Here is a 25,327-nt window from a genome sequence, read left to right on the forward strand (position 1 = left end):
GCCGCCTTTGTTCCCTGTTCACAGGCCTTATTCGTCCCAGCGGCGTCCAGCACGCCGGGAACGGCATTGTCTCTTGCTCATAGGGTCTCTGTATCGCGCGGGCGCGCGCGGAGACAGGACCTTTATGCTGGAAGAAGGCGCGTCAGCTGACCTTCCGGTCGGCTGACGTCAGGAGTGACTCGCGCTGCTCGGATTGGCTGATTGTTAGGGGGCATGGCGCTGGGCTCTCCTCGGCTTCTTATAGAGACTCCGTAACAAAAATTACAACGTTTTTTCTACCATCCTACAAGTTCCTAAACCTGTTCTAATGTGCTCTGGCTTACTGCAGCACTTTCTACTTTCACTGTCTCTGTAATAAATCAATGTATCTTTCCCCTCTCAGACTTGTCGCCCTGTGTCTGGAAGGCTGCCAACTCTTCCGTGCTGGTCTGTTTATGCACACCCCTCCAGGCCCCTCTCTGCACACTCCAGTGTGTGTGTTATTTACATAAGCCAGCAGGTCTCTGCTATCTTATCAGTGATAGAAGAGAGCTGGATAAAAATCCTCCTCTGTTAGGCTGTGAAAGGAGCTGGGCTGACACATACTGAGGAATTAGACAGGAAGAAAGGATCAGCCTCACAGCCTGTCACTAGTATTCAGTGCAGGAGAGCTGAAGGAGACAGAAGGTAAAAACACACAAGTGATCTCTTGAGATACAAAAGGAAGGGTGTATACAGCCTGCTTGTGTATGGATGTATTTTCTATGTGTGGACATGCTGTACATCAACCTACTTCCTGTTTTGGTGGCCATTTTGTTTGTTTACAAACAAACTTTTTAAAACTGTTTTTGACTACTTTTAATGCGGCGGGGAGCGGCGAAATTGTGACAGAGGGGAATAGGAGATGTCCCCTAACACACTGGTATGTTTACTTTTGTGCGATTTTAACAATACAGATTCTCTTTAAGCCTTCACTAATCATTGGCAACTCGTCTGCTGTTGCGAATACACTCGTGTTAGCGCTCAGACCTAGTGAGGTTCCTGTTGATGATAGATGTATATGCAGTGTTTGCGATATACATCTATCTATAGTTAGTTATTATTACATTGTATTTCTGATAACCTGTGTATGATTCTGGCTACTCTCTGACCTTGCTATTGCTAAACGTTTCTGTACCTCTGCCTTTCTGACTTTAGTTGCTGAACCTCTGCCTGATATTAACTACTCTCTTGCCTGCCGTTTTGGTACTTTCTCTGCCTGCCTGTTATCGTACTTTGCCTGTCTGACTACTCTACTCACCGGTGGGCCCTAGCCACTGGTGAGGTGCTCTGGCTATAAGAACCTACCAGCCCCTCTGGTGAGGTTAAGAATTACTTGCATAGCTCCAGTGACTGATAGTACCTTGCCAGCTCCACTGGCACGGTCTAGTTAAACGATTCAGTCATTTGTGCTGTTAATACCTTACCAACTCCTCTGGTAAGGTCTAGTTAAACTATTCAGTCATTTGTGCTGTTAGTACCTTACCAGCTCCTCTGGTAAGGTCTAGTTAAACTATTCAGTCATTTGTGCTGTTAGTACCTTACCAGCTCCTCTGGTAAGGTTTAGCCAAACGTCTTTAATTATTTCATTATTAGTACTTTGCCAGTTCCTCTGGTAAAGGTATTGTTATTTGTGTAGGTAGACCCTCCAGCTCCTCTGGAGTAGTCTATACTGTTGCACCAAACACCACATCTTACTCTCACCTAGCTATACTAGTATTATTGGTGATACTGCAGATCACCACATAATCAGGTATAGCTTCTGTATTATTGGTGATTCTGCAAATCACAAATAATCAGACGTCTGAGTTGCAGCACCCAATCGTTACAGCCACACAGAGACTCAGCCGCGTGGATGGGAGCCTGACTTCTCCCTCCGTTTCTCTTTCAGGGCTTCCCTCCATGCTCCCCCTCTATGCAGAGTATGCACAGCAGGAAGCCTAGTAAGAGGAACTCACCTCCCTTCCCGTTCCAAGCACTGCTCACTTGCCGCTGGTCTGCATAACTGCTGATAAACTCTCTACTTCCTGATTCTGGATAATCCTATACCTAGTACACAGAAAAACCTGATCCTATACATAAACTACGCACTAGAATATTTCCTTTTCAGTGATACAATAAAACTATATTTAAAATAATTACATTAAAAGAGACATTCAATGATTTGGCTTGTTAGAAAAGTCACGAACAACTTGCTAATGGCATTGGGACCGTATTCAACACATATTGTTGGGAAGTAAATCCTAGATCCACAATCGTCACCAATAAATTAATGTTTTTATATGCTACTAACATAGCACGTATACTATTGTCTTAAAACTTGTGTTTATAATAATGTCTATTTGCACCTTAGCACTTTTTACTATTGCTGTTTCCCTTGAAAAAGCTTATATATGAAGTGAAACATGTTGTTTTTTTTTTTTGGGGGGGGGGGGGGGGGTTGTAAATATTTATTTATTTTTATTAGTGAAGATTGTGGACCTAGGATTTATTTCCTAACTATACGTGTTGAATACGGTCCCAACGCCATTAGCAAGTTGTTTGTTACTTTCTAGCATGTCAAATCATTGAATGACTCTTTTAATGTAATTATTATTGTATCACTGAAAAGGAAATATTCTAGTGTGTAATCCTATACCTAGCTATCCTATACTGGCTTCACCTACACCTAGCTACTTATGCCTAGCTAACCTATACTGGCAGCACCTATACCTAGCTAACCTATACTGGCGGCACCTATACTTAGCTAACCTATACTGGCAGCACCTATACCTAGCTAACCTATACTGGCGGCACCAATACCTAGCTAACCTATACTGGCGGCACCTATACTTAGCTAACCTATACTGGAGGCACCTATACCTAGCTAACCTATACTGGCGGCACCTTAGCTAACCTATACTGGCTGCGCTTATACCTAGCTAACCTATACTGGCGGCACCTATACTTAGCTAACCTATACTGGGAGCACCTATACCTAGGTAACCTATACTGGCGGCACCTATACCTAGCTAACCTATACTGGCGGCACCTATACCTAGCTAATCTATACTGGCGGCACCTATACCTAGCTAACCTATACTGGCGGCACCTATACCTAGCTAACCTATACTGGCTGCACCTATACCTAGCTAACCTTTACTAGGAGCACCTTTTAGCTAGCTACCAATACCGGGGAAACCTACAGCTCAACTGGCTACCTATACTGGGGACACCTATGCCTGGCTACCTATACTGGGGCACCCAAGCCGGATTACCTATACTGGGGGTGTAGTATGGAATCGCAAGTCCACGGGGGAAAGGGCACAATTTTTACACAGTTGGCCTGGGTGCAATTTAGCCTAGAAACTGCTCTGAGACTATAGCTATATTAGTGGGGTACAGAGTACATGTGTATAAGGTCTGAGGCAACCTATACAGATATAACTTAAAATGCAATTTTTTTTTTATTTTGCAAGCCTCCGTAATAAAGTACACCTTTCTCCAGAAATGAAACCTTTTGACATAAGACGGTATACACAGAAATCATTATAAAATGATTTAAGACCTATTGCAGAAGTGATTAGCTAAGTGGGACTTATGACCAATTCCTGTTTACACCGAAACATTGTCCTTAAACAAATTATAAGAAATCCCTTTTATGTGGCAGTTAAAGAGGAACTCCAGTGAAAATAATGTAATAAAAAAAAGTGCTTAGTTTTTACAATAATTATGTATAAATGATTTGTTTAGTGTTTGCCCATTGTAAAATCTTTCCTCTCCCTGATTTACATTCTGATATGTATCACATGGTGACATTTTTACTGCTGGTAGGTAATGTCAGTGGAAGTAGCTGCTGCTCACTTTTTTTGCAGTTAGAAACAGCTGTAAACAGCTATTTCCCACAATGCAACAAAGTTCACAGACAGGAAACTGCAAGGACCATGGTCCTCAAAGTTTCCTGTGGGAGGGGTTTCACCACAATATCAGCCATACAGAGCCCTCTGATAATCCGTTTGTAAAAATGAATACATTTCTCATGTAAAAGGGGGTATCAGCTACTGATTGGGATAAAGTTCAATTCTTGGTTACAGTTTCTCATGACAGACTGCAGTGACTGTGCAAAGCAAGCTAAAAATAAACTCCAGTGAATTGTCCATAAGATGGCAGCCCCCAAGTAGAGATGTCGCGAACGGTTAGTCGGCGAACTGTTTCAGGCAAACTTCGGTGGTTCGCGTTCGCCAAAAGCAGGCGAACTTTTCCGGAAGTTCGATTCGCCCCATAATGCTCTGTTGAGCAGAACTTCGACCCTCTACATCACAGTCAGCAGGCACATTGTTGCCAATTAGACTGCACTCACTCCTGGAGCCCCACCCCCCCTTATAAAAGGCAAGGTCCTTGTGCCGTTTTACTCACTAGTCTGCCTGCACTAATTAGTTAAGGGACAGCTGCTGACAGACTCTGCTAGGGAGAGTTTAGTTAGGCTCTTATAGGCTTGATCTTAGCTAATTGTTATTACTTTCCTCACTCCTTCCTTCCTTCCTCACTCACTTATCTTCCAGGGAATTGTAGAATTCCTTATCTTATCTTCCAGGGAATTGTAGAATTTCAAAAGCCAGCTTATATACCTTGGCCGGGAATTGAACCCAGGTCTGAGTGCTTGGTAGTCAGCTCTCTTAACCGCTGGTCCACCATCAAAACTACATGCTGAAGGCAGCCTAGCATGTACCATTATGATCTATCCTAGAGAAAAATGAGCTTGCTTAAAGATGTGTAGGCTTTTAAAAGCCAGCTTACATACCTTGGCTGGGAATTGAACCCAGGTCTTGGCCAGGAGTTGAACCCAGGTCTGAGTGCTTGGTAGTCAGCTCTCTTAACCGCTGGTCCACCACCAACACTACATGCTGAAGGTAGCCTAGCATGTACCATTATGATCTATCTTAGAGAAAAATGAGCTTGCTTAAAGATGTGTAGGCTTTTAAAAGCCAGCTTACATACCTTGGCTGGGAATTGAACCCAGGTCTTGGCCGGGAATTGAACCCAGGTCTGAGTGCTTGGTAGTCAGCTCTCTTAACCGCTGGTTTTTCTCCTGAATCAATCATAATGGTACATGTTAGTTGTTAGTTGTGATTTCTCTACTATTCGCCTAAAACATGAATCACACATCACACATGAAAAAAATGCATACCTGCCAATCGGATGTAAAATGCAGACGAATTGTACAATGCTAAACGCACACGAATGCAGGAAAATCTGTGACACCATTGAAATAAATCAGAAGTATGTGAATTTCGATTTTGGAAAATTGCTTGCCTTTTCAAACAAGTGTAAACTGTGCCTAAATTTTTTCGATGACCAAACTAGACTTATGATCTGCAGTTTTAACTCACTCATTCAATTTAAAGTGAAAACTTATCAATGAATGGTCTTCTTTTCAGCACATCTGTATGCCAGTACTGGAATATTCCCAGCTGTAATTGTCCTCGTCCTTGTATGTAAAATATTTCTTTACTCTTTAGCCTTCTGTCCAGATTTTTTCCAGCTTTCTTTCCACGCCTTTTAATTTAATGGCAGCAGTCACCATCTGCAGAAACCTTTGAATTCAGGAGAATGAAAATCTGTCACCATCTCTACTTCTTCCCCATCTGTTTATGGATAATGAACAGTAGTAGGTAACATGATCTTAGTTTTTTTATGTTAAGCAAAGCAAGCTAACTTTGCACTTTCTTCTTTAATCCTCATCAATAGGCTCTTCAGCCTTGCCTCAGTTCTAGCCATCAAAGTGGTATCATCTACATATCTGAGGTAATTCATTTTTATTTCAGTAACTCCTGTTACATACAATTCATCTAAACCAGCTGTCCACATTAGGGATTCAGAATAACTACATCTAAACAAAGAAACAAAACAAAACCATGCACTGAAAAGATTATTTACTTCAATGTGTAAGTATAGATTTTAAGATGAGGCATAGGTATTTAACATAAGCAGGACCTTAAAAGCAGTAGAATGTACACCTTTTTAGCAGGGTTCCAGTGAATGGAATATGTAGTATACTATGGCCTCACTGACAGAACTTAGCTAATTTTTCCTCCAGCCACTAGAGCCCACTGTTTAGAGACTGACATCCGACTGTGTAACCTGAAAGGAGCAGGAGTTGATTTTTGTCAAAAAGGCTACAAGGTACTTTTGCTTTATTAAGGTTACAGCATGTCTTTAATCTTGGTGCAAATCCTTTTAAATCTTACCTGGGCCATATCAGTATAAAGCAATGAATGATGAAAGTTTAGGGAATTCAAAGTTGTGTGTTGTAGTCTCCTGCACATACTCATAGCAAAAACATTATTAAATCAGGGACAGTGTTTATTAAAGATTTTTTAAAAAAATTTTTAAAGCAACTCTACTACAGGTATGATCTGACATGACCCAGGTGAGAGTTGCCTACTGCCATACGATGGACAATTTAAAAAAAAAAAAAAGATTAGTCCTGGTTTGTTCTGTCATTCATGTTTTCCACTGTTCTCCAACCTCAATTAAACCCATTGTAACTTCTAACCAAAAGGCACTACAGGTTTCAACAGGTTTTTACATGCCGCTGTTCCTCTAGGTGCAAATATCTACCCAAAATAGTTATGGATAATCATTTTCCACCCTAATATGAAAGTTTCACTGGCATTGGAGGATAAGAAGATGAGATGACAAAAGATAGGAGGCAGGAAGGGTTAGTGTTTGATTTTAAGTCAAGGACTGTGTTAGAATTATCAGTTAGAGCTATGTGATAGATCGTATTGGACTACATTAGGGTTAGAAAAGTTTGGGAGACAGGCTAGGGTTGGAAATAACTGGAACTATAGTGAAAATGTCCTGTCTGCACTAGGATACTAGCCACATAATGCTAACTTGTATATAGAAACAATTTCTTCATGAAAAGTTTCCAAAAGGGCCAACAGAGTATGTTTTTCATTTTAGTTTCACATTCCAGGAGCCCTGAAGGAGGTTAACAAACTGTGTGTGTTTTACAATGCCTTATCTGATTGCTGCACCTAGTTTTAGCTGCTGTGGAAGTGAACTGTATATAATATAAACAATAGCATTGTTCTGTGTGCTTTTTTTTTTTTACGAAACAAAATGACAAACTCCTTTAGTTATGTATTATTTTCATGCAATGACAGCTTGTAGTAATATTGTTCTATGAGCTGCGGGGCTTGCTTCTGTCCACAAGTAATGTCATCTATGTAAAAATCTCAACTGTGTGAGCAATAAAGAGTACAGAAACATGTTTTAATGTGTGTTGATGCCAGACTGTAATTTATTTGGCATGGGAGGCTAAGAGCTAAAGCTATGTTTTGTGCTGTGTATTTCTTTATGTTTTGGTATGTCTCCCCTGTGAATTGCCTATGCATTATCATAATACCCTAATGCAAATTGTCATTCCAAATACCTCATTCCCTCCAATGTAGACTCCTTCATGATGCTTGACTCTAATCTTCCTTCCAATGTTAAACTCTTCCTGACACTTAACCCCATCCTCACCTACCTAATACTAACTCCTCCATAGCATCTCATTCTAAACTGCACCCCTGCTAGTGATGCTTGAATTTGCCATGGTTTGATTTGGATTTGATTTGGCCAAGTTTACGTCAAATGTTTAAGTTTATTTGAAAGTAGAAAAGAAAAACATTTGAAGTGATGGTTTCTGTTGGTGTCCTTTTGTTTCCATTGGTGTCTGCTTTCATCGGGTTTTCATCTGTATCCATCGGTTTTCATGTTTTTCAATGCCTCCATTAAAAACAAAAAAGGAATTTTAGAAAGCGGATAAAAACAGATGGTTAAATAGTCACTAGAACACAGAAGTCCAGATGTCAACAATATTCAGGTTTGTTTGGTTTGGCTCAAAAGATAAATGTTCAGGTCAAACTTGAGGTTGATCTGAAGTGAAACACCAACACTACCCAATCCCCTAAAACGAACCCTTATTAAGTCACCCCACCCCCATCCTAACTTTGTTCACTGAACTAAACAGCTTCATTTCTTTCTACCCCACCTTTTTTTCCATTTTCCCTCTTTAAAAAGATTACAGATTCTTTTTAATGGATCATTACAAGAAAGAACTTACGAGCAAGCAAATAAACTTTTCAGCCAAGTATCTATTTCTCATGGTTAGTTTAGGGAGGATAATAAGCTGCATGTGTCAACCCATGTATTATTTACTTTTGGAAGAGATGTAGAAAGTCGACATGCAGATTTATGCGTAGACGCTCATACCAAAATAGAGTGCGGTTGTCTCTGCCTCAGGCTAATTTTATTAAATACCGTCTACTTCTCTCTCATCAGGCTCGGAGTCTTCCCCTCTCTGTACTCTCTGTTCCGCAGACATATCACTGACAAATTGGAGGAAACTCTGTATGGTATAATGCAATCAACAAGCTCTTCTATTTATCTGTATTTGTACGACACCGGGTATAGAGACAGATGCCTTCATGCCAAGATTGGTTAGCCGTCACAAGATTCAAAAGTACTTGTCGGATGAGGGATGAAGACTTCACGCGGCTCCCTCCCGTTACCATGAGCGAGACAGGAATTTCTGCGGACAGCTAAGAAACCAATTAAACCGTACATGCTTGCAGATCACATCAGAATCAGGATGGAAAGCAACGATAGGAGAAAAAAAAAAGAAGTACTAGACAACATGTACTTCTCCTATACTGTAATTAAAATGCACTATTCTCATGTTGAACAAGTAAGGCAGTCTTTTATTCTAAGGAAGAGAAAATTATACCATGCCCTGATGTATACGTGGTTAATTAAAAGGCATGTCAGTGCTCTTAAACGTTTGTGGAAATCACCTCTGTAGCTCATGGGTGTCTTTAATAGTAAAAGCCAGAATATGAAAGTGGGATCGGCTATTCTTGACTTTCACATAAAGGTGTAGTCTCTGGTACTGTTATCGTTGCTTCATATCGGTCTGAGTTACTGACCTGATTTAAGCATGTGGGCAGTGGCATAACTAAAATTGATGCCCCCCTCCCCTTCCTTTGCCTCTCCTTGGTGCCCTTCACAACATGGGGCCCATCTTGCAAGGGTCATAAAACAATTGTGTCCATTCTGATCTTCATACCCATAACAAGTGTAGCCACAAAAACACCAGATCTGAAGTGTGGTCCCCTGTGTCAGAGGAAAGAAAGGTTAGTTCATGGGGTCCTGCACAGCTCTGGGCCCACCTGGGATCACAGGGGCTGCTTCCCTCTAGTTACGCCCCTGCATGTGGGTTAGATATACTGACATATGTTGATTGTCTGCGATAGCCCTGGAACTTGCATCAGCCATTTCTGTGTTTCTGCATCCATACGCCATGGATGTCTGAAGGCATTTAATACAAACATCCCAACTCAGGAAGTTCAGCCATAACGACATTTGCATTTTTGGACTTTTTCTTTATAGGACAGATGACCTCAGTGGGACATGGCAATTGCCATATTTGTTTCCTTCTAACCAATGCACATTGCTGACCTGCTAATGTCATAGACTCTGAACAAACATGCAGAGAGCAAATGATTGACTTGAGTTTGACAGCATTTGCTGAATGCATGTTTCAGGTGTATGATTCAGGCACTAATGTATGAAAGAACATTAGGATGCTAGGCAACTTGTATTGTTTAAAGGATACCCGAGGTGACATGTGACATGATGAGATAGACATGTGTATGTACAGTGCCAAGCACAAAATGTTCCTTTTTTTTCTTTCTCTGCCTGAAAGAATTAACATCAGGTATGTAAGTTATAGTTCCTGTCTGTGTCAGGACTGGGTCAGACAAAACAATAAAACAGTGAAAACTTAAAAAGTAGATTTAAATATAATAAAATAAAAATGTGGAATATTTTAAAAAAGTAATTTTTAGGAGAAGGAGGATAGATACAATTGTTTATTTAATTTGTTTATTTTCAACTCAGTTGTACTTTTAAAAGGAAATAAATATGGTGGGCTTCATATCCCTCTCAGGTCAGTTGTCCTTTAAAGAGACTCTGAAGTCTCTAGAAAATGCAGTTTTTATGTTACAATGTTGTTAGGCATTAATGCCCCCTCTGAAACGCTGAATTCCCATTGCTGATATCTCAGTTAACCCCCCCGAAATACCCAGGGGGAGATATGGACAGTGATTCCGCTTAGAAGCAGAGCTTTGAACAGTAGCTCTGCCTCTCCTCCGTCAATCTGCACCAATTGCCACCTCTCCCCCACCCCTCTCAGTCTTCTTTCCCTGAGAGGGGCGGGGAGAGGCAGTGATCAGCGCTGATTGACGCGCATGAAGGAAGAGCTACAGCCCAAAGCTCTGCCTCCCCAGGCAGCAACATCCACAACCAGAAAAGTCATGGAGTTTTGCCCTGTGGTTTGGGGGGATTAATTGAGATTTCAGCCGCGGAATGCGGCGTTTCAGAGGGGGCATTCATGCCTAACAACATTGTACCATAAAAACTGCATTTTCTGGAGGCCTCAGAGTCTCTTTAAGTTCATAGTCTGAGCTCCCCTAAGCTCTATGGCAGCTTTTCTGTCCTCTATAGCTCTGACTACTGTATACTTATGTTTCTTCCTTCTACAGCACCTTATGGGAGGAGGCACGATTCAGACTATTAACTGCATAAGATTTGCTTTACAGTCTGTGAGAGATGGACAGTGGCCATGTGGCCAATTTTAACTTTTAGAGAATGAATCTATGGAAAGAGTCATCTCTAATGTGTTGGGAGCACCATCTCTAATGGTGATGGGAACACCAGTACAAGGAACTTGTAAAACTCCTGATGGTGAACACTGAAGCTCAATTAACTGCAGATAACAGATTTACCCATACTACGTGCTGAAAAGGCTGACTTTTCTAAGGGTTGCCTAGCAGTGTGCAATAAGAAGTTGTCCGTTTATGGAGGCACTGCCACTGACATGAACATGTGACTCTCCATCTTTCCTTCCCAGCACCTCCACATCTATCATTAGATGGTATCAGAGTCTATCACTGGTATTGTCATTTTGATGGGAATCCAGCAAGATACATACAGATTATACGCTGCACCTTCAGAAATGCTATTTGTCTATAAAAGGTCTTTCCAGCGGCATGAGACAGAGTTATTCATCAAGGCTTGAATGTGACGTTCCTTCCTTCCACTACATTTAGTCCTATTCTTCTCTGTAGAGACAATATTGCTTTGAGAGCTGGGCTGGGCTGAGACCGTAGAGCTAGCACTGTTATATAAAGTGGTATATATAGTAGCATACATCTGTGACCATTGTCAGCACAGCCTGTTCACAGCGGGCAAAGATTGCCTTAATAAATAGAGGAAATCATGTTTATTCATTGACACCATCACACTGTGACAAGCTAAGAGTGTGGAGGTGTGTATCATCATCATCATCACCCCCTAGCAGGAGCACTCACAGTGACCCATAGTAACCCTAAAATCATTTTAAGGTGCAAAAAGCCAATTTGATATCTCCTTTGTTCACCAATACTTGTTTTTACTGTATTGAGTAATGTAAAATCCCCTGATGAAAGCCGAAGTCGGGAAAGGAGAACTTTGGAATTACCAGTGATGATCTATGGCTTAAAGAGACACTGAAGCAAAAAAAATATATGATATAATGAATTGGTTGTGTACTATGAATAATTACTAGAAGATTAGCAGCAAAGAACATATTCTCATATTTTTATTTTCAGGTATATAGTGTTTTTTTCTAACACTGCATCATTCTATAATATGTGCAGATTACACAACATTCAGCATTCAAAATGATTCTTTCAGAGCAGTCTGTGAACTAATGACCTCTCCTCTGGCAGAGAAAGAGTAAATAGTTAAGGAACAGTTGAGATAATAAAAGTCAGAAAACAGCCCTCTCCACGGCTTTCACAGTCGTAGAGCTTAATGGCTTTTTTGCATAGAGATAACAACTGGAGTTTCTTAACTCTTCCTGTACTGGAAACAATTAGACTGATGTATCTGATCTTAATGTTTTATTTTTTAGCTGTACTACACATACAAATCATAATATCATGATTTTTTTTGCTTCAGTGTCTCTTTAACGTGCACTTTATAATTGGGATAATATAATACCTTATTAATGATTTTATGCAACAGGGTCCAGTATGCATGGACCCTCATTGTAAGTTACTGGTTTTAAGCTGCTTTATGTGAAGTTACAAATAAACTGTACCTCCCTGTGTAAGTACATTAGCCTGATTGTGGGCTTTTTACCTTGGTGGTAGCCACATAGTGTTTGAGAACTGGGCGGCTACAGGCTGCACAGAGAAGATGTCTTTAGATATACAGCGCCGACCATTATACAATATTGGCCCATATGTGATGCACCTTTTTTTCCTGAGTTTTCTCCTGGGTGATATTTTCACACCTTGCCGTAAAACCCCTTTTGAACAACCAGCAAGCAGGAAAATACACAAAACAAATTCAATAGTACCTTTTCACCAACTTTTGGGTAGTTTTTTAATAGTTAAGTTCTGAACATGTATTTTAAAGAGATGATGAACATTATCTCCTAGGAGAAAACTCAGGTGAAAAATTAAATTGCATATGGCCCATTGTGTCTGCTGTTCATTGTGAGTTGGAAAATTTTGGCTGCTTTTTTTTGTGTTTGTTTAATACTCATATCTACCTGTAAATATCTCTATGCTTATGGAAATATATACAACCCTTTTCAAATAGAACAAAAAACAAATGAATTCAAAAAATAAAAATGAATCCACCACTTAGACATTGGCAAACACTCATGAAGGATAGAAGAGAGCAGGGAGTACATTTCTCAAGTTATTTCACCACTTGTGGCATTTATATCCATTTTGGTCACTTCACTTTCACTGCATATTAGAGGGACTTCTGTTCACTACTTTTTGTTTTTCTTTAATTGGTTGTTGAGCTTCTTTAGGGTATTTGCAGTACTCTTATTCATCTACTTTACAAGCCCACTTAATTAATGAAAAATGCTTGTCCTTTATTCTAAGTAGAGATTAAAAAAACAAACCCTTTTTTTATAAATAGGCCCCTTTTAGAATGATAAGATTATTCAGCATGTGCTTGACTTTCCAGATTGACAGTTTGTAATGGATCCTTTTAATGTAGGAGTGGCTTATTTTGTCACAGTAGCAACCGTGTGTGTGTGTGTAGGGGGGGGGGTAATAACACCACATCTTTGTTCTTAGCTCCAGTTAATTTCTGTCTCTGGTCTTGCCCGACAAATATTTCTTCATTCTGTTCAGTCAGTTCTTTAATTTACATTGCTAAGCAACATTGCACAGCCATCAAAATCGCTTTTCTCTTTTTCTCTACTTCACTTGTGTTACATGGGAAAAAAGTCATTCTTCAGCTTCCTGATTGGGCAGTGCAGGTTACCAGTTTATTGATTATGTCAACATTATGCTTATTTATCTAGCAACTAAGTTCTTACTGTTATACTGACATGGATACTAGGAATCAAGCCGGACCTGATTGGTGTATATTTTGACCTACCCTGATAAGTATGAGAGTAATTACAAAAAGCTGTTGTAGGTTACAAAAAGCTATTGTAGAGGGTTACAGACACAGTTCACAATGTTTATTAGTTGTATAACTTGCTTGTTTAGTAGTGCATAAGTGACCATGGCTATCCTTGCAAAGCACTCCGTTTCCTGCAATCACTATATATACAGTGCTAGGAGGTGTTTGCGGTGCTGCTGTAACTATAACATTGATAGGAAAGTCTAGATTGGTAAAGAGGCTTCCTCCTGACAATGGGACATTTTCTTCTGACACTGGGGGACTTTCTCCTGACACTGGGAGTTTTCCTCCTGACAAATCTGTATACTTTGTCTTGCTGTAACTGTGACAAGAAACTGTTTTGCCCTGCAGTATGCAAGGTAGCCAGAATTGGCCTATTCATTTTATCATCATGTTCTTCTTTTTATATAAGCAGAATGTCAGGACACACACCTGGATTAAACTAATGCATACAAATAAGCTTCTGTAAAGGAGATTAAAGCTAAAACTTAACTTTTAATAAATAGGGAATTAAAACCATGGTTGTGCTGATTAATAGACATAACTTGTGATAAACTGCAGTGGGTTGGGAAATGGTCTAAGCAAGTAATCCCAGCTCCCACTGCCATGTAAATATGTACACTCCACCCCACACACAAACCCTTCATGTTTCACCCTCTCAAATGGGGGGCTTCATCAGGATTACAAAGTGCCTAGTGCCAGGGTGTCTAGTGCTGAAGTGCAAAATCTACATACCTAATCAGCAGCCAGGTGGCTGCTAAATTACGTTTTAGCTTTAAAGGGAAGGTCCAAGCAAAAAAAAAAAAATGAGTTTAACTTACCTGGGGCTTCTACCAGCCCCATGTAGCCATCCTGTGCCCTCATAGTCACTCACTGCTGCTCCAGTCCCCCGCTGGCAGCTTTCTGACCTCGGAGGTCAGGGCCGCATTGTGTACATTTTTACGCATTCCCGCTAGTGCAGGAACATTAACATATACATTTTTACGCGTTAGTGGTGCAACGCATACATTTTTGTTCCTGCACTATCTGGAATGCGTAAAAATGTATGCAATGCGGCCCTGACCTCCGAGGTCAGAAAGCTGCCAGCGGGGGACTGGAGCAGCAGTGAGTGACTACTACGAGGGCACAGGATGGCTACATGGGGCTGGTAGAAGCCCCAGGTAAGTGAAACTCATTTTTTTTTTTTGCTTGGACCTTCCCTTTAATCTCAACTACATAAGGTTATTGTTGTATCAGAAATATGTCCTAAATGCCCGCCATCATATCTGATAGCCTCTTCCTCTTGGGTGTCTAATGGTAACACCTACAGATTAATGTGTTTCTGCTGCTAACCAGGGATAGGTTCTGATATCATAATACAGAATTCCTTAATCCAACAGGAATACTACTCCGATCACTTCTCTGCTCAGACACTGACTTCACAAGCAAGAATCCAGATCTCCACATTTCTATGATTAACAACAGTGTTTCAGAGGGCTGGTAAAAATACTGCATTATTAAAGCAGGACCTATTATGGCAAATTGAAAAATCTGCCATTCATACTACAACATGACAGTCTGTGTCATCATATGCATTCCAATGCACAATCTTCCAGTTTGAAGAATACGTGAACCTAAAATACAAAAACACTGAATCTACTCAGTTTCCAGATCAATAGTGCATTCATTCCTTGGTGATGCTTGTGCATAGGTTTCCTCTTTACCTGACATTTGTAAATTACACCAGAACTTCTGGTGGCAGGGCCATATTTACATCTTAAAGCATTTCTAAACTGACATGTGAAATGATGAGATAAACATAGGTACATAAAGTACTAGTACTACTAAGACATTGTCTGAAGTCCTGTCCTCGAAGTGTTAAACAACTAGTGCTGTTACCAATGCAAATGAGTTAGTCAAAAAGCAAGTCAAACACAGCCCACTTTCTTGAAAAGTAAATAGAAGGCAAAACTACTGTTTGCTAAGAGAAAACAGGCTGATAATGCTGAAAAATTCAAAGGGCCAATACTTTTGTTGGTTTTGCAGTAGAATGAATCCGATTTGACATTAGACTGTCACGGCTACTGTTTAGAATTCAGTCTTAAAAATGCAGCCCTTACACTGGAAATAAAATATGAAACTCTGCTTTATGTTACTAATGTTCTATTTACCATTAGTACTACACAGAATACTCCCCATAAATCATTAGCTTGTACACCATAGGTCATACCCCCTTTATCCATCACAGATCACAGATATGTAAGTAATTGTGCACTCTGCTTCTACAGAAGAGCAGCTCCTCTGATATTACTAGCATGTGACTTTCAGGCAGACAACAACAGCAGACAACAACAGCAATGATGCAAGGCTACCCAATCTGCCTAGTTGTCTACCCCATTCCATTCTTTCTACAGGTGTTTAGAACTGTGCGTTAAAAGTCTACAGACATAAGATTGTCACCCAACACTAAGGATAAGCCTTTAAATTCCGCGGAATTAAGTTTTACGAGTTTCTGATCGGTCATCGACTTTTTGCTGTGGAAATCGGTATTTGGAAATGGGAATACCGACTACCAAGACAATTTTTAGGCCAATCATGACACTTGAAATCAGAGAATGTGGAAGTGTACCGTGGTTGCCAACTGGAAATGTGGATTCCGCATAATGGCATACAATTTTTTTTAATTAACCAACTTTGACAAAAATATAAGAAAAAAACCCCACAAATATTCATTGGAAATCAGGAATTTCAATTTACTCTGAAATCTGCAATTCTGTGGAATTCTGCGGAAATTGGAAAAACAATTTTTGGAATTCCATCAAATCTGCATTTCTGACAATTTCTACTCAACACAGTCTCACGTCTGAGGGAGCCTGTATCCACGAAGCAGGTGATGACAGTAACGTTATACTGCGCGTGGAATGTAAGGGTAATGTGTGGAATCTGGTGACTGCTGGACCCCAAATTACATCTTGCGACGGAGGGGAAATAGTAATTTACAATCAGCTCTCCTTGCGCCCAACTCACCGGTGGTGTACATATACTTATGCTTTATCCAAGCACTACTTATCTTTCCACTTTTATCTCCTATTCTCCAAAATAATAAGGATCCTTCTTCAGTCCCAGAACTGGTGAAAAACACACTATAGCAATGCAGGCACACATGTCCCTCTGTTCACATCACTTCTTGCTGGGCTTGTGAAGGTTTGCACTATTGCGCACACACACACACACACACACTTTATTATCTGTTTGCTGAGTTGTCTCTTCTTTATCAAAAAGCTCCCATTATCATTGGTTCTAATTATTTCCTAGCAAACATCTGTCTTTAAAGATGAAGGCTGAATCTCATTAACGGCCTCTGCTAAGCATTGGTAGATATTTACGTGTATGAGAAATAGAAACCTTGTGTGTTCCTGCAGACAGACTCTGCTGTTTTTAGAAAGAGAGACAAGCTCATTGTATAAATAATACCTGCCCTAATAAGATGCAAAGAGCAGTGACCTCAAAGCAACCAATTAGAAAGAAATCAGCTTTCCTCTGCTTTCCCACTCTAGACTGGTGAAGGCCAATATGGGTCACGCAACTATTGATCTTATTGAAGCGCACCTGTGATCAGAGAACTACCCAGCTGCCACCTTGAACTTTTTCTAAAGAATGCCATATTCCTGGCTGTGATGCTAATTATACAAGTTATAAGGCTTTTTAACCTCTCTGGCAGTAACCCCGAGTCCGGCTTGGGGTGGAAAAAAGAGGCCAGGAGTCGTAATCCCAAGCCTGAGTCGGGGTAGCCGCCAGGAGGTCTGTGCAGAGCCTGAAGCGCGGCGGCTGTTTCAACTCATCTCCTCCGGAATCCAGACGCTGGCAGCCATTCTCCTAATCATACTGGCAGGGAGGTTAAATCCCTCCCCTGGAGAAAATATTTAAATCAAGTGTTCTGACTATTTTTTGTCCTTATAAAGCGCTCAGATCGCATTATACCCAAAGGATCAGCATTGTATTCAGCTTCTTTTTTTAAAAGAGATATCAAGATGGAAGCCAGCGCCAAAGTCCATTTCTAAGATTGGTTTTGAGTATAACCTCCCTCCGTTATTAATGATTCTATCTGTTTATCCCCATCCTCCAACCCTCTGTCCTCATAATCACCTCCAAGGGACCTCAGGGTCATGTGACACCACTATATAACTGGACATACATAAAAGCTAATGCCCTTGAATGTGCCTTGGTTCTAATTGGTGATGTCTTATCTCCTCCCTCTTCCATACTCCCCTGCACCATAATTCAGGAACCTCGTCATTTTTCACACATTCCCATGCCCCTCCCCTCTTACCATGTCATTTTGTATGCCATGGCCTGGCCAACCCATACACTGGTAGATGCCAGGGGCTGTAACAGAGTACGTGTGGGGTAGTGAAAAGTTCCCCCAGATGGGTGCGATCAGGCCACTTGGTATCACTCGGCTGCTCCCTGAAACTGTTCACTGTAAAAACAAGCAAGGAAGAAGGGGCGCTCTGAGACTCCTAGTAATTCAAAAGAAAGCTCCAATAGGAGAGATCTCACCTTGTTCTCCTATGGCCGGCACAGCGTACACAGCCCCGACAAGCATGCGTCCCTCTTAGCCAAGCCGGGGGACCGGGCTCTCTGTTCCGGCGTGGCGAATGTGACGTCACTCCTCTCAGCACTTCCCACAATTGTTACTATGGAGAGCGAGACGCCGCCAGTCACACGCACTGAAGCTGAAGCTGACTTGATAAAGCAGAGGATGTTCCTCTGCGAAACGCGTTGTCTTTTAATACATTTTATACTTTTTTGACCTTTTAGTTTGGTCTGTATGCATATATACAGCCGCATACATAGCAGCCTTTTATATTTCTATCCTGTCCCCATGCGGAGAAATAGACGCATTCCACCACGCAGCTTCAGTGCGTGTGACTGGCGGCGTCTCGCTCTCCATAGTAACAATTGTGGGAAGTGCTGAGAGGAGTGACGTCACATCCGCCACGCCGGAACGGAGAGCCCTGTCCCCGGCTTGGCTAAGAGGGACGCATGCTAATCGGGGCTGTGTACGCTGTGCCGGCCATAGGAGAACAAGGTGAGACCTCTCCTATTGGAGCTTTCTTTTGAATTACTGGGAGTCTCAGAGCGCCCCTTCTTCCTTGCTAGGGGCTGTAACAGTCCCACCTGCACTTCAATCAGTGGCACAAAATGTGATGTGCCCTAGCATCACAACCCCACACATACAAGAGAGCAGGAGGCTGTGCTGCTCTGTTGACCTGCTTTTAGAATGCCTGAATGCCCAGTGTGACATCATTACTAGAACTTCAGGCATTCAGGTGAGTACTATGGGGGTTGTGCTTAGCATCACTTTATGTGTGTATGAGGGGTATTCTAGAAAGTGTAGATAGGATTTAGACATCAGGAATGGAGATGGGGGTGATAATATTATGTTCAGGGAAGAGTGAAACAGACAAGACAAGACATAGAACATTTATATTGTACGTTTCTCCTGAAAGACTCGAAGCTCCAGAGCTGCAGCCACTAGGTCATGCTCTTTAGGCAGTAGCAGTGCTAGGGTGTCTTGCCCAAGGTCTCCTTATTGAATAGGTGCTGGCTTACTGAACAGGAAGTGCCGAGATTCGAACCCTGGTCTCCTGTGTCAGAGGCAGAGCCCTTAATCAGTACAAAAAGGAGTGGGGGGCGTCACCCTAGCCATACCCACAGCATGGGTTCACTTAGAATGGGAAGCCAGCAGCAGAATGAGAGAGGTTGGTGTAACAGATGCCATCCCCACAAATGTTTTGTTCGGTTTGTTAAAAAAACAACATTGCATAACCTAGAAAACAATTAAAGGGGAACTGTGTAGCGAATCCTGTGTTGTGCCACACCCAGACACACCAAATTTAAATATATTTGAGGAACAGAGAGGTAGAAATGTGTCATTTAGGGACGGTTTACATTGGCACTTTCTGGTAAACAGATCTATGAAAATGGATCCGGTTTACAACCCAACTGATCCATTTGTATCCTTTTTTGATCAGTTTCCGTTTTGTTTCTATTTTGCATCCATTGGGCCTGATTCACAAAGCGGTGCAAACAGTTAGCACCCTGGTGAAAAGCCCTTTATCACGCCTAAACTCAGTTTAGGCATGATAAGTTTAGGTGTGATAAGTTTAGGCATGATAAGTTTAAGCACCTACTGCGTTAGCACCGCAGTGCACAGCTGATCAAAAGTTTTGCGCTAGCAAAGTCTGGTGCACTACGCATAGAGTTTAATGGCGCTGCTTTGCATGCGGGACTTTGCGCGCTATCTACACTTATCTAAACTTATCATGCATAAACTTATCACACCTAAACTTATCACACCTAAACTTATCACACCTAAACTTATCACGCCTAAACTGGCTTTTCACCAGCGTGGTGCAATGGTTATCACGCCTAAAGTCTCTAACTGGGTTAGCACCGCTTTGTGAATCGAGCCCATTTCCGTTTCATTACAACGGAAGGTGCTAAAAATAGCTTTCTATGGGCAGCCTATTGCCCTCTGTCTGTATGTCTGCTTAATTTTTCCGCCCTCAGCCGCCACTACAGCATTCTTCTTCTCTCCCCACCCTGAGAGACCTTTCATCACTTGTAAAACATGACCTCAGGATGCACACACCTGCCCCCTCCCTCCTGCTTTCTCCACACACAGTGGCCACAGATTAGCTGCAGACCTCCTGCCCTATGACTTCCAGACCCCCATTTTCCCCCTGCTTAGTAAGCCAACACTCTGCTGCCTTGCTGCAAAAGCACACCCCAAAGTAGATTTGCTGGCTAGAGAGGTCAGTTTAATAGTCAGTATGTTCTATACATGCATTTTCTTATTAGCTTCCATGTACTGCTTCAGCCTCCATTTCAGTTTTGCTGGGCTCCACTGTCCGGAAAAATCGCTGCAGGACCAAACTTGTGGTCCGTTCAGTGGAGCGTGTAAACTAATCCATTCCAACGGACCAATGTGAATGGATCCATAGGTTAACATTGAATCCAAGTCCTAATTTTCATCACAGGAGCCTATAGGCATAGATGTTCTGGTACCCTAGACTTCACCCTCCTTGAACCCACAAACCTCCACTAAACCGCACCACAAGTGTGCTTCCTGCCCCGACTGTCGTCTCTTTCCTTCTTTCCCTGCCAAACGTAGGTAGCCACAGATGTCCCTTAGTATTAGGTAGCCAGAGTAACCTATCATGTATGCTCTGCTCGGACCCTGCATAGGGAAGAAAGAAAGGAGGCGCTCAGGGACAGGAGTGAGCCTCTCCATCATCAGGTGCCTGTAGGCATGTGCCTACAGTGCCTTATTGAAAATCTAGGATTGATTGAACCTGTTAGCATGGCATAGGATTCGTTCCAATACAATCCGCTAATGGACCATTGTTTAGTGCCAATGTGAACCGGGTCTTAGGATGGCATACTTTGCAAGCACTTTTATGCTTCAGTGCAGTATAATATTTTTCAATTAAACTGGGTTTCATTTTCTACCTTCTCACTGTCTGCAGTAGGAGTATATTCCCAGGAATTGTATATCTCAATATCTGGATTATGAAGACATCTTTTGTGAGAGCGGAGCTGCCTGCGTCAGTGTGTAAAACTAGCAATATCCCAGACCATCACAGTATCGCAATTTATGCAGTACCGCTACATTTCTCCATCAAGAAAGTGCTCACACGTGTAATTGTGTTGCTCTGTGCAGGCAAATACCTTTATAAATCTCTAATATCTGCAGTCTTTGTGCAGTGCACATTGCCAGTGTGAAAGTGGAACATTAAAAAAAAGTACTAAATGGAGAAAGACCAAATGCAAGGAGATTTAAAAGAATACATAAAGAAGTTTATAATATTACCTGGCAAGGAGCTCAAGAAAATGCAAATGCAGATGTCTTTCAAAATGTATTGTAAGTCAGTATAATGCATTAAGAGGAAAAACAGCCAATTCACTTGAGTCCCCATATATTGTGCTTTGAGCATCTCTGATTGATGGGGTGCTTGAGTCAGAAGAATGGTAAGGAATGGGATGAGACAACAAAGGCACTTACTCAAGGACTCGGTAGAAAAAAGAAGCTTAAAAGGCAAACAGGCAGGCAGAGATTTCAGCTGCCTCCCACGTGTATTTTACAGTACGGGTTAGCTGGGTTTGGACTATGAATGCTTTACTGTTCTGCTTGGCATATGTTTTAATTAGTCAGTACTGTACTTGGCTGTGCTTTCATGGGATGACTTTTAGGTTAACCTCAACCCAATATACAAAATCTTGGAGTTTCTTCATACCTTAAACAAACTTGAAACGAAAATAAACTTATGAGATAATTTATTACATGTGTGGTACAGCTAAGAAATAGAACATAAGCAGCAAAGAAAAGAGTCTCATATTGTTTTCCAATTTCCAGTACTGGAAGAGTTAAAAAAAACTTAAGTTATTATCCATGCAAAAGAGCTTCTCTGAGCTATTTGACCCAGCTTGGGCCAAATGCAATCCTGTTTTTTGAAGCACTTAAACAGCCAAGTAACAGTGAGAGACACCTTGAGATAAGGTCTTACTGCAGGAAAGTTCAAAGGGTCATTATTTCTGCATTGTTTTATGGCTGAAAATACAGAGTGTGGTTTGTAAAATGCAAATATGATAATGATGCAATGTTATAAAAAAAGCTATATCACTGAAAACATGAGACTTGTTTATTTGCTACTAATGTTCTATTCATTATCCATACTACACATACAATTCATTATATCACGCGTTGTTTGTTTTTGTTTTTTTTTGCTTTAAGTTCGCTTTAACCACTTGATGACCCACCCTTTACCCCCCCTGAAGGACCAGCGCTGTTTTTAGTGATCTGTGCTGGGTGGGCTCTGCAGCCCCCAGCACAGATCAGGGTGCAGGCAGAGCAACCAGATCGCCCCCCTTTCCCCCCCCCTATGGGGATGATGTGCAGGGGGGGTCTGATCACTCCTGCCTGCCTGAGGTTTGCGGGGGGGGGCACCTCAAAGCCCCCCTCTGCAGCGAAATTCCCCCCTCCCTCTCCTACCTTTCCCCCCTGGTGATCCGGGCTGCACAAGACGCTATCCGTCCTGTGCAGCCAGTGACAGGCTGTCCCCTGTCACATGGCGGCGATCCCCGGCCGCTGATTGGCCGGGGATCGCCGATCTGCCTTACGGCGCTGCTGCGCAGCAGCGCCGTACAATGTAAACAAAGGAGACATATGTCTCCTACGTTTACATTTAGTCTGCGAGCCGCAATCAGCACCTCTCAGGCAATTCATGGAGACCAGCTCCGTGATCTAACAGGAAACGGCCGCTCGCGCGAGCGGCCTTTCCTGATTAATTAGGGAGGCACCTGGCAACGCAGATGTGCGTCGCTGGTCCTCCAGCTACCTCTTTGCCGCCGCACGGTATGAGTGTGCGGTCGGCAAGTGGTTAAAGAGAATCTGTGATGTCATATAGTATTGTAATATATTAATCAGTATACACAATTTTACATTGACCACTTAAGGACCATGGGCTTAAAACCCACTAGTGACCAGGCTATTTTTTACAAATTAGGCCTCTGCAGCTTTAAGGGCTCAATGCAGGGCCGTACAACTCAGTACACAAGTGATTCCCCCACCCCTTTTCTGCCCACCAACAGAGCTTTCTGTTAGTGGGCTCTGATCGCTGCTGGGGTGTTTAGTTTTTTTTTTTTTGTAAATATTTATTTAGGGTTTTTTTGTAATAAAAATGGTGCTTTTTTATTTATTTATTCCCCCCCCCCCCCTGCCAGCCAATCACAGTGATCGTCTCTCATAGACATCAGCCTATGCGAACCGATCACTTCCTGAGCCTCCAGAAGGGACAGCTGAGTGACACGGCTGTCTCCAGTACAGCCCTGCCTTAGATCACAGTGCTGTACGGAGTAAATATATGGCTGTTTCGCTGTCTAATAGTCTCCTAGTGGCGATCGCCACTGGGAGACTCAGCGGCATGCACGATCTCCTGCAAAACCCCGCCCCAGGACTTAACGCCAATTGGCGGTGAGTGGTCCTGGGGCTGCCGTTGCATTCACACCAATCGGCGTGGAGTGGTCGGCAAAGGGTTCAATATTCTGGATTCAGAAAGCACTTCCTATATCTATATATTTCTTGTATATTGGTGTTAAACCCCACCCTCCCAGTGATGCTTAGCCTAGGCTATGATGTTACACAGTCTTCTGCCCCAGTGCACTCTGGGAGACTAGATGTTGTTTCTGCTTTCTTCGGAGCATGCAACAAAGATTCCACAGTGATACACCTTTCCGACAGTAAAGGTGGCACCATGTAGGATAAACTTTAATAAATCCTGTAATGAAAAAACTGCCCCTATGAGGTACTTTACTTTTGTGGGGGAAGCTTCTGGATCCTAATGAGGCTTCCTCATACACTTTATCCTTGGGGATCCAACGCTGACATCCCCCTATTCCCCTAACATTGTATAACAATATTTACCTATCCACGCTGCTGTGCAGATGCAGTACAAGCTTTCCCTCAGGCACGGTAGAGCAGACCAGATTTGGCTCAGCTATTTTTGCTGGAGCCTAAGGAAAAGCTTGTACTGTGCCTGCACAGGAGCACTGATAGGTAACTATGTCCACCTACTCGAGCCCCTACTGCACCTTCGCCACCTGCCAACAAGCTTGTCGGCGGATTTTCGGGGACGACATCGCTTGATCCCCGAGGATGAAGAGGATGGGGTAAGCCTTATTAGGATCTAGAGGCTTAACCCTCTCCAGGTAAGTACCCATAGGGGCATTTTTTATCCTTACGGTGTCTCTTTAAGAATGTAAATCAAGTGAGGAAAGGTTTTACAATGGGAAACGATTGACTGCATAATTTCTAAAGTAAAGTTGTAAAAAATAAGCAATTTTATTAATTATGTTATATTTCGTGGTTTCTCTTTATAGCCTGCCTAAACCCAAATTATGTAAAAAAAAAAAAAAAAAGAAAAGAAAGAAACTGAATAAGCCTAGCATTCAGTTCAGTGCTGCTAAGTATTTCTTACACATAAAAATGGAGCTCAACAATCCAAGGTTATCCGGCTCAGCTTTATTAGCATACTTCACAGGTTACGTAGCTTGACCAGCACAATGTTTAGTAAAATATAAAAGAAGAATCCACTGTGGTGTAGTAATTTTATCCAAGAAAAATAATGTAGAGTTATACTCACAAGTATGGGTTACCAATAGGCAAACATTTTGTTGGCAGTACGGAACTTAAACCCATCCCATTGGGGGATGTGAAGACGTTGCTCTCTGTAGACAGGAAAAATCGGATATAGACCCTTCCACCACAGGTGTGCTCAATGTAAATTATGATGATGAAACGACACGCCACACACAGTTTGCAACCAAAACAGCTGCTCCTGTTTTTCTGCCTGAGGAACTGGGTTGTGTCTCACAAAACACTTCTATATTTTGGAGTACACTATTAAATTTTTTTTGATGCTAATCCCATGTTGAATCTTCTATGGGGAGACGAGTACTATTTCCCCTATTTTTGGTTGAGTTGGTCGCACTCCTAGGGTTCTTTGGATTGAAGCCAAAGAAAAAACTTTTTTTTTCAAGGTTTTTTTTTTTTTAATGGAAGATATGTGTTGTCTTTTATAGTGCTTACATAATGATAAAAAAAAAAAAACTTTTTCTCTAGTAATACTGTTCTCCAGGAGAAGTAAAGCCGACACCTCCTATCCTTTTTACACTGTTTTGTAAGGATTTTATCTATACCGGGTGTCTTTCCACCCCTTATTATTTACAACCAACGTGTATGCTCAGAACTTAAAGC

General features: G+C 41.8%; 1 protein-coding gene across 2 annotated transcripts in view; it reads left to right on the plus strand.

Annotated features, from left to right (window-relative positions):
- The window catches only part of LOC137524505 (uncharacterized), a 356,391-nt gene that overhangs the window by 24,180 nt on the left and 306,884 nt on the right, over positions 1-25,327 (plus strand). Inside the window, exon 2 of one of the 2 annotated variants that reach the window (XM_068244458.1) lies at positions 8,332-8,741. The exons of the other annotated variant lie outside the window; for it this stretch is intronic. Within the exon in view, the coding sequence (XP_068100559.1) occupies positions 8,332-8,494 (163 nt within the window). The 3' untranslated portion in view covers positions 8,495-8,741. Of the gene's footprint in view, positions 1-8,331; positions 8,742-25,327 lie in introns of those variants that run through there. 2 annotated transcript variants of the gene reach the window in all.

This window comes from Hyperolius riggenbachi, chromosome 7 (genome assembly GCF_040937935.1).
Source record: "Hyperolius riggenbachi isolate aHypRig1 chromosome 7, aHypRig1.pri, whole genome shotgun sequence".
Classification (NCBI taxonomy): Eukaryota; Metazoa; Chordata; class Amphibia; order Anura; family Hyperoliidae; genus Hyperolius; species Hyperolius riggenbachi.